Raw genomic sequence first — 11,074 nt, 5'->3', positions numbered from 1 at the left:
TTGTGCCGGCCGAGTAGATTTGTGGGGAGTGGGAGGTGGCGGGTGAACGCCTACACCACAACGCATAATAAATTTATTCATGTTGTTCGTTGATAAAAGACTAAAACACAAACTGGAATACAAGTTTTTACTGCAGGATGCACTGTAATTGGCATAAAGCCTGATTTTATTTATTTATCTTGATGCAAGTTAAAGATGCAGAAAGACTTATTTAAATATCATCTGCTGAATGTGCATTTAATATAAAACACAAAAAAGATTTTAATCTACAAACATACATGTTCTTTAAAAAAAGGCCTAATGATAGCCAACTGTATGTTAGTATAGGATTACTGTTCATAATTAACATCATTTAGAGCAGAGATCTTCAACAGGGGGTCCTCAGAGTCACTGCAGTGGGGCCTCCAAGTTATTGTTAATATTTGAAAGTTTTTTCAAAAATTAATTTCTGCTTTGCAAAATTATATTTTTCTTCAATATTTGCTTTACTCTTGTCACTCATTCAACATCTTGGACCTCATGTTTATATTAGCAGAGGCAACTCTTCCAGCAGGGCCCCTCTTCAGAAGGTGTAGGAGCAGGAGGAGGAGCTGACCTCTGCCGAGTGGAGTTATTATTAGGTGCTGATTGGGGGGTTGCTGCCACTCAGAAGTCCTGTCACAGAAACGCTGATTTAAGTCTCCCCGGGGAGGCGGGACACGGAGATCCTACAGAGAAATTAGCCGGACGTCTGAATCAGTGAGAACATCACTCAGCCACCATCAATCTCCAGGGAAAAAGGAAGTCTATGTTTTTTTTTTTAGGATACTACAAAATAAGTTGAAAAACTCTAAAAAATGAATGACAAAATCAGCTATTCTAATATTATATTTTTTGAATTTGACACTTACACAATTATTATACAATCCTGTGATTGGCAGTTCTTCACCTTTTATGGCAGTTTTCTTTTTTTTAAATATGTTAACATAATTATAAATATGATAAGTCATTCATTATTTATTTATTTATATATCTTCATGTGTAACTACATCAATATACCTTCTTGAGGGTGTCATCGTGGAATAAAGGAAAATCTAAAAGTCTAAGTCAATTATAGAAACTCCACTGGTGGAGAAGTGTGGTCCTCCTCTCAGATCAGGCAGAGCAGGTGTAAAGACAAATGATGGGTAACGTCCTCAGATTGGTTGTGGATGCTCGGAGTCACAGCGGCCTGTTAAGTTGGTTTAGTCTGTCTAGTTCAGCCTGTTTATTGGTGCTTGGACATTTATGACCGGAGCTCTGCCTGTCCTTCAAACAGCACTGCGATCGTCCAACTACTAGCCAGCAAACAGGACAGACTATCAACTACAGCCAGTACATGCAGAGAAGTTGGCTATTAGCCTTTTCAAAAATACTCAAGGAATTTAGAGATGCTTTGAAAAACAAAAAATGACATGTTTAAAGAGAAATGTTTGGCTACACAAATTGTACAAATCAGCATCTCAATGTGTAAAAGATGCTCCTTTTTGTGATTTAGCTCGGTAAATTTACTGTATGATCTTGAAAAGTGTTTAATATATCCGCCTCAATTGCTTTGGTATTTCAAATTTGTTTCCATTTGAGACATTTACAGTTTCAGTCTGTAGAAAAATCCAAAGGCCCTGTACATCGATACAGATATTAGTGGCTTATTAGTGGCCCAAAGTTGATGAAGTATGAGGAACTAAGAAAGTTGGGAGGGCAAATCTGCATTAGAGTTTCTGTAAATTACAGCACTTCAGGCAGAAAAACTGAAAAAAATGTTGGCTTATGTCATACACTTTTTGTTGGAGAGCCTTTATGTGGTGACAGGCCTAATGTGGCCACGAATGTTCCCAAATGTGTTCGATTGTTTATCCCCAGATTAAAATTCTGTCACTGGACGTTACCGCTTGGGTGTAACAAACAACCAATCAGATTATCTCTGGCACCTGAGCAGGTGAGCTGATCCAAACTAATCTTAAAGAATATTCTTTACTCTCCAGTCAACTGAGAGTGGCATCCTCAGACATGAATATATAATCTAAAAAATGATCCAAAACAGTTTTAAGTTTCCACCTCTGAGCTCACGGCGTCCTCATCCAACACTTCCTGTCTGTGTCGAGCAGCAATCACTCCACCTGCAGGTGTCGCGGTGGGATCCGAGCAGATTTGATCTATTATGGTGAGGGCATGATTCATGGAGGCAGAGGCAGCTCAAGGAAAACCAATCCTGTGACACTTTCTCCCCTGCGCTGTACACCGGGGCAACAGCTACAGAAGGACAAGGCAAGCGGCAGCCGGTCGCCCCTGACAACCATGATAAAATGGCCTTCCTTAACTAAACTCGTAAAGCACGGGGCAATAAAACTCAATCTTCTGTAAAATCCAATTAAGTCATTATCTGACTGATTGTATCTTTAATTGAAAACAGAAGTGACAGTAAATTTCTGTGATATATCAGGATCAATCGATACTGCTGTACAATCTGGTCTCAAGAGGTGATTTATAATGTCAAAGCCTTCTAGGTAACTCCACATTCTTCTCTCTAAAACCACTGGTGGATGAAATTAAGAGTAAGTGCGTTTCATAAAAAAACAAGATGGTCACGTTATTGATTACAACAGATGGGGCAGAATCCAATGAATGTCCCCACAACGCAGCAGAAAGAAAATACAAGTAATTTTCTTTGTCTGTTTTATATTGTTGTTTCCAGCATCACATTTACACTCCATCACTTTAAAGCGTTTTTATTTACCTAAAAGTTGTAGCGACATAAACTCCGAGACTCCAAATTACTTTTGTTGCTGTCTTATTCAAACGCAAACACAAATAAACACTTTCAAAGCATGCAATTGGAACTGAATCTCCATAAAACACAAAACACATCAACAATATGCAGTACAGTGGTGTACTAGTCGGCTTCACAAAGGCAGAAAAGTTGGCAAAATCTCATATGAGTTGTTTTTTTAATTAACACTTAAACAGCACAACTCAAAAGTGGGCAACAGGATTACATTCATTAGTTCATAGAATAAAAAAAACAGCTTTGGGGGTATTTACTTACACAAAGCAACACTGTGACCAGGTATTTATGTTAAAAAACACAACTAACGATTATGTTTTATTATAGATTCATCAAATTATTTATTTATTAACTGATTAGTTATTTGGTCTATAAAGCATCAGAAAACAATGGAAAGTGGCATTTTCCCAGATCCCAAAGTGACATCACAACAGTCCAAAACCAAAAGAAAATGGACTTCAATTTAAACAACCTTGCTTGAAAAAAATGCCTTAAATGATTAATGGTTGCTGATTCATTTTCTGGGTCAACTAATCCACAAATTGTTTCAGCTCTACACATCACTGCTACAAATCCAGGTACTCAGCTTCCGCTGTATCTACAAGGCCGTACCAAGGTGTAAACAGTCACCCATGTGTTTAGTAAAACTCCAGGCCTGAAGGGGTTAAATATACAATAGACATGCAAATTCTGTGGAATAAATGATGCCGCTGGATCGGTGCCATAAATAAGCAGCCGGTGCTCATCACATGCCAACGCAACGGAGGGAAACATGATTTATGTCTAACCTGCCTGTTTTTCTCCCTGCTAACCCTCCAGTCACACGTTGTCCTGCAGGAGGATATCCCAGAGTCTCTATCAGAGATGTTTTCTACTCTAAAACTTTAATTCAGTGACACATTTATTTATACCGGACAACAGGAAATGCAATTTTCACATATTTTTCCAAAACGATCTGATCACACTGTACAAACAGGTCAAAAGATGTCTTTGGCATTAGTGTAGGCATACATCTGGGCAATATTTTAGTTTGAAAGTTTTTGATAGCGCTAGGTGGATAAATAGTCCAGGCTATCCAATATCAGCAGATATATTCATCGTGGTGTACATGTCAACAAGTAATTGCTGTACAGAAATGCCAAAGAAATGTTTGAGATCATTTAGAAACCATTAAATAAACCACCAGATTAATAAGTTTCTATAACGTCTGATAAAATATACCTTATCTCAATTGTCACAATTCGTTAAAATTTAAGGAATCCTTATCAAAAATGTTTGTGTCTATGAAAAATTGGCATCCGATGTATCATCAAAGTTTTCAACTACTATTTCATCCTCAAAAATCCAGTATCAGTTTTTACGAAGTCTTAATGACAGTATTTATATACATACATATATATATACACAGTCATCTAAATACTGTTTAAACAACTATTAGATGTAGCCTAACACCACCTAAACATCTTTATGTTGCTGACCTCCAGTGGTTTAACTTCTCCCCTTTGTTGCAGTGGTGTAGATGTGTACTCCAGGGTGTGTCAGTGCACCGTGACATCACAGTTGGGTGTGGTAACACAGGTGAAACACACTTGAAACTTTCAACCAAAAAGGGCAGAAAAACGCTGCTATTCAGCCTAGTGTTGACTTACTATTTAACCTCGACATCTTTTGACCTGCAAATCACCAAATCAGTGCTTACTAAAAAGGATGGGCTCAACTTTGTCTTCTGGTTAACTGGACCACAAAACAGACTTCAAAAGCTGAAAAACAATAAACTAATACAAACTAAAAAATCTTAACCTATACTACATGTATTGCACGTCAACCAGGGCATTTGGCCAAATTTAGCCTTTGACTATTTCTAAATAAGTGCTTGAGATTTAAGTAACGGTGATTGCAAACACTAAGCCTGTATTCTGATTGTCAAAAGATCGTCCACTAATATCTAACCATACTGTGTCAAAACTGCACTGGTCCATTTTACTGCATGCTTGAAAAGGATTTGAATATCATTATTCAGCATGTTGCGTCACTTTATCTTTTGGATAATAAAAAAATACTTCACTTTGCATTAACAGTTGCTTTCCGAAAAGGAACAACAAGTGTACAACTTTACAAAAACAAAATACGTCACTTATTTACTGTATATTTAGTCGCCTTTATAAAGGGTTTATCCAAACAGCCTAATTCTGAAGAGGAAAAACTAGTGTACAACCGTCTAGTATGAATAATTTGGTCCAATCTTGATTACTGATAATCAAGAGACTTATTCAATGTATGTTTGGTTATCTTTATCTTCTGGAGAATGCTTCTCAAGTAATTGCGTGCTGTTATTTGTGAACTTGTACATTTTTTTACTTTCCGAGCACTTTCTATGCTGGTGAACTAGCTTCAACAAAACATTTAACAGCTAAAAATTAGCTAAAATACGAAGACGACCTGTATTCTCAACTAAGGTGTGGAAAATACGTTATCGTGCCTGCTGGACACAAACAGAGAAACCTGCAGCGAACAGTAACTGCAGTAACTTTGATCAACTGATCTCGTAATGCTTTTGTTGTGTAAAGTTATCCTTAGCTTCTTTTATTTGGTGGCGTCACCATCGATGATGGAATTGATGGTGAAGTTTGGCGTCTCGCTGCCGACCTCGCACTCAGCGTTGACATCGGAGTTAACCAGGGAGCTGATGGACCTGCAGGTCATGGTGGAGTCGTGACCAGTGGTGATGCTGCTGGGGGAGAAGGCTGCAGGGACGAGACAGACAAGAGAGTCCTGATCAGAGAGCCACTGAGGACACTAGCTGACAGACAATCCAACAGTCAGGGCCACTTCACACAATTGAACAGGTGTGTGTGTGGAGGTGTGAAAGTAGGCAACTATTGTCAATTTAATGTAAACAACCAAGTACAATAACACGAATGTCTTCGAGGAGAGACTGTCTGAAGAGTGCCTATGCTGATTTGTATGATTCATTGCGTCTTGCCTGTCTCAGTAGACAGTTTTCCATCCAAATGTAGCAATCAGCAATAGAAAATGCAATTAATGCACATCAGGAACTTCTGGTCATCTTGTTTCCATCATGATCTCATAAAACCCATAATACCCCATGCTGCAACTGGTGTTGATACTGACAGATGCGCTGTATCACACACCTAAAATGGCAGCAGGGGTTGTAGCCGATTCCATGGTCTGTCCCGGGACCATGGTCTCTGGCAGGGACCAGTGGTTACTGCCACTAGGGGCGCTAGAGACACTGGTCGCGACCAGCTCCTCAGTGGTTGCGACCAGTTGCTCTGTGGCACGGACCAGTGGTCTCTGACAGGGACCAGTGGTTACTGCCACTAGGGGCGCTAGAGACACTGGTCGCGACCAGCTCCTCAGTGGTCGCGACCAGTTGCTCTGTGGCACGGACCAGTGGTCTCTGGCACGGACCAGTGGTCACAACCACTAGGGGCGCTAGACCAGCTGGTCCGTGCCAGTGATCTTCATAATCAATAAAAATAACAATAATAATCATAATATATCTGATATAGTGTATTTTATAGACAAAAGATTATGATCTCTGACATTTATCCAGCTAACAGTGCTGCCAAAACGACAGAAAAGGGGAGAAAATACTAAAGCCGCTTGACAGACCACAGGGCAGACCACTGAGGAGCTGGTCACAACCAGTGTCTCGAGCACCCCTAATGGCAGTAACCACTGGTCCGTGCCAGAGACCATGGTCCCGGGACAGACCACAGAATCGGCTACAACCCCCTCTCTAAAATGGATACTAGTCCCCAATGTGAGATCAACATCCTTAAAACCGGGCCATTACAAAATGTGTTAAAGTGGTAAAATACCACATCTGTGATAATATTTACTTGTCAGTGTTTTGGCAAAACAACATTGAATTGTTGTTCCACTATGGTAAAGGATGTTTATATAATTGAAAAGTAAATAAACCTCAAATCTCTCACTTTTCTTTCAGGCAATGAGCAACAAATCTTTTTTTCTTGGATACTCCTCAAAGTCATTAATATGATAAACTCATATTGCCTTGGGTAGGTAGACAGCACAGCAGCACACATAAAATAAAAAATGTCTTTGCACTGTAAGGTGAGTAAATAAAAAGGAGAAGAGAAATACTATAGTGAGACAGAGGAAAGTCGTATCATCAGTGCTGCAGAATAAATGATCCTCTCTGTATTCACCTGATATAAATATGGCTGCGCGGTCAAACGATTCTTCAGGATATATAGCAAATTGAATCAGTCAGCAAAAAGGGAAGGCACTAAACACAAAACAAACTTTTACAGTTAACATGAGAGCCACTGTCTGTGCATCCACCCATTTCAACACTTGTCTGCAGCAACTGCACACTCTTATAGCACTCTAATAACACTGTGAGGACAATGACAAGAGACGTCAGGCTGTTTGAACAGGCGTTCAAATGTTACTGACATTTAATTACTCTTGCGAACCTTCAACGGTTTTGTTTTATCCTCATTTATAACCTTGATCAAGCCATATAACAGGAGATTTATCTGTGAAGAAACTGACTTTGAAGTACTTAACAATAGACAACTTAGAATTAGTTTTGGTGTTGTGCTGAAACAATTGGTCAACTGATTGATTAGGCAACAATTTTGATAAATGGTTTCTCTTTTAAGTAATTTATTAAGTAAAAATGACAAACATTCACTGGTTCTAGCATCTCAAATGAGAAATTATTTGGTTGGACAAACAATTTAAGTTGTCTTAATTGTAAGGATCATAAGTTGCTCCATTTCACATTGCTTCTTGGTGAGTTGCATATGGATATATATGTATGTATGTATGTATGTACAGTCTCAAGTACAGGTTTATTACTGTATATGGTTAATTCAAAATGCTCAATGATAATGTCCATGATAATGCATGTAATGTTCCATTATGTCCTCTTGTAATCCACAAAGAGACAGTAGGACGTCTCATGTTGCTCTGGGAACTGATGATGGATATTTTTCTAGTAAGGCTGCAACTAATGATTTTTGATGTTATCAATATCTCAAGTAATCAAAAAATAATGTCACAAAATTGTGAAATTTACTCGTCAAGGTAACATCTTGTCACTTAATTGTCCATTAAACTGAAAAGCAGCAAATCCTCCAGTTTGAGAAATTGGAACTAATAATGTGGTATTTTAGCTTTCAAAATGTTAATTGATTAAAATAATTGCAATTAATTTCCTGTGGATTGATTGTCAATAAATCAACTAATTGTTCAGCTCTGTTTTCCAGTATTTCATATATGTTTTAGGGTACACTGTATGATAAATTGTTTCATCTATTAATTATTTGTCAATGAATGGTTTTAATATTCACGTAATAGTTGACATTTTTCTATACTATTTCAATATGATACAAGATTCCGTATCAATACCAAAACAATACATAGGATTCTAGGACAAAAGAATAAAGGCATGTTTTTATGAAAAATCCTATTTCCCTTTAACAAAAAAGCCAAAGTTTTAAAATGTTATACATAGATATTGTCTGAACACATGCAGCCAAATTTTGAATATTTGATGCTAGCTTTCTGTACTTTTGCTACAAACTAATTGTAATCAGTACCTAAATTTCTTCTTAAATTTGAATATTTGCTGGTTTTCCTTTGTTTCATATCATTGTAAAGTAAATCTCTTTGGGGTTTTGACTGTTGGTCAACAAAACAAGACATTGGAAGACATCATCTTGGGCTTTGAGAAATTGTGAAGGACATTCTTTCACTGTTTTCTGATATTTAATAGACCAAAATATTGATCAATGAATCAAGAAAATGATTGGCAGATTAATCGATTTTGAAAACAATCATTAGTTCAGTTCTCATAAGATCAGCCCTGATCATGAGAAACATTTAGTAAAAATATATAATATTCTGTTTTTTAAAGATATTTTACGATCAACGCTGCCAGATAATACCCCTTTGTTTAAATGTGCTCCAGTCACAGCCTAAAACATTAAAAATTACATTACATTTTCATGATTATGTTGGACTTTCACAAATATCTAGTCAGAATAACATAATGATCAGTATAACATTAATATAAACAAGAGCTGATGTCCAGTGTTTCCCAGAATCCTCTGACTTCTCGATTTGCCTCCCTCGTGCTTTCTCATCCCTCACCATCTCTCTCTCTCTCTACTCCTCAGCAGTGGTGGGAGGGGAAAAGAGGAGTAATTTTTCTCCTCATTAACTTCCTGATTGGTTTCGGACTCCAATTTTTGCCCGTCTGCAGTTTGTCACCAATTTCAAACTGGCAGCCCAATCGTTAATACTAATGTTTGTGTAGCTAAGTGCAGCCTGCTCTCAGCGGTCTACTTGTACAGCAATAACAGCATGTGGGTGGAGGAGAGCAGCAGCTGTGAATTAGCCCCGTTCCCTGTTAATTCTCTGCCTGTTCATCAGCAAGAAATCTATGATGTGTAATTAAAGCCTGAAAGCAACTGGACGTGTTAGTTTCACTAGAGATGTTAAATCATGACACTGCTTGTACACATGTTCTCCACTGCATCCGGCTGTCCTCTGCTCTCCTGTTAAATACAGATTAATGTTGCTGACACACCAGAAAGACTTGTTCTCAATTAGCCATCGAGAATGACACTAAGGCTGCAATTAAACATTTAAAATGTATTTAATATTTTTTTGTGTTTTTCCACCTTTATTTGATAGGACAGCTAGGTGAGACAGAGGGGGAAGACATGCAGGAAATCGCCACAGGTCGGATTCAAACCCTGGACCTCTGCGTCGAGGCATAAACCTCTCAGTATATGCGTGCCTGCTCTACCCACTGAGCCAACCCGGCCACCACTTAAAACATTTTCTTTTTTAATTATTATTTGTTTGATCAATAGATTCATTGAATGGTCAAAAAAATGTCAGAAAACTGAATTTTCAGATCTTAAAGTGATGCCTTGAAATTGCTTGTTTGGTCCAATAGGTGAATTAATTAATCGACTAGTATAATCATTTTTCACAAGTTGTGAACACAACATTGACATACAGTATAATCTTTTAAGTAGTAAGTTAGCTAACAGTTGTCAATTTACACATCCAGCAGTTACAGAGCAACATAATTTAATTGGAGTTGTTTCTGGCCACCTGATGAATGTAAAGTAAGTTTTTTTTCTCTAATATACTTTTAGTGAAATATTGAATTTGATCTCTTTGGGATTCAAACTGTTATTTTAATGAAACCATCTGAAGAGTTTAGAGGGGAAACGTCCCGTCAACAACTCATAGACATCTGAGACAAGACAATGTGGCCAAACTAGACCAGCTTTGACTAATTGCATTTTAGAAGCTGACCACTAGGGGTGTGCAAAAAGATTGATTTGAATTTGAATCGAGATTCAAGCTCTACCGATTCAAAATCGATTCACAGAATTCCAAAAATCAATTCTTTTTTTTTTCTTTTCGTTTTGACACTGTTGTCTTGAAATGTCATTACCTCGCCATTCCCATAGACGACGCTGCGTCAAATTCACACTGACGTCTGGGCACTCTTGTCATAATCAGAAGAAGAACGAGTGCAGCAGAAGTAGTTTAGTCGGTGCAAACAATGGCAAACCTCACAGAAAGAATTATTCAACCTGCTCCATCCCATGGATGTATTAAGAGAACGCTCCATCCTCATTGAAGGCGAGAGTTTGGACACATTTCAGCTTTTATAACCTCGAGGGGAAGACAGAACTTGATAGGAATCATGCTATATGCAGGCTTTGCAAAGCAAAGTTAAGTATTTTGGAAACACCACAAACTTGAGAACTCACATGGTACGGCATCACCCAGAGATTAACATTAAAGATGTGGACAAACAACAACCTAAAGTACCTCCTCCTAACATGCCAGTCAACCAATGCACTCTCTTTCAATGCTCTAAACTCCCACCGTTGCGTCAGAGAGTGTTCTCAACTGCCGGAGACATCGTAACTGCACAGCGACGCATGCTCACTCCAAAACACATAGACCAGCTTCTGTTTCTGCAAAAGAATGTAATGAATGAATGATTCCAGCCAGTGGTGGACTATGAATTGGTTACACACACACACACACACACACACACACACACACACACACACACACACACACATACCTAAATGTGTATCCATTATGTGATTCTGACACATCACAAAAGTTCTGTTGAATGGACTGTAGTTGCCACAGTTCTAAAAAGAACTTTGGCAATGTGTTCAATGTGCACAGTCAAGTTCACATTTCAACAGTCAACCTGGTAGCTGAAGTACT

At 38.2% G+C, this 11,074-nt stretch overlaps 1 protein-coding gene across 1 annotated transcript in view; it reads right to left on the bottom strand.

The window, feature by feature from the left end:
• Window positions 1-2,731: 2,731 nt before the first annotated feature.
• Window positions 2,732-11,074, bottom strand: part of dmrt1 (doublesex and mab-3 related transcription factor 1) — a 34,316-nt gene continuing 25,973 nt past the window's right edge. Inside the window, 1 exon segment of the mRNA XM_078251397.1 lies at window positions 2,732-5,547. Within this exon segment, the coding sequence (XP_078107523.1) occupies window positions 5,387-5,547 (161 nt within the window). The 3' untranslated portion in view covers window positions 2,732-5,386.

Source organism: Sander vitreus, chromosome 5 (genome assembly GCF_031162955.1).
Source record: "Sander vitreus isolate 19-12246 chromosome 5, sanVit1, whole genome shotgun sequence".
NCBI lineage: Eukaryota > Metazoa > Chordata > Actinopteri > Perciformes > Percidae > Sander > Sander vitreus.
This window is presented reverse-complemented; position numbering and strand designations above follow the sequence as displayed.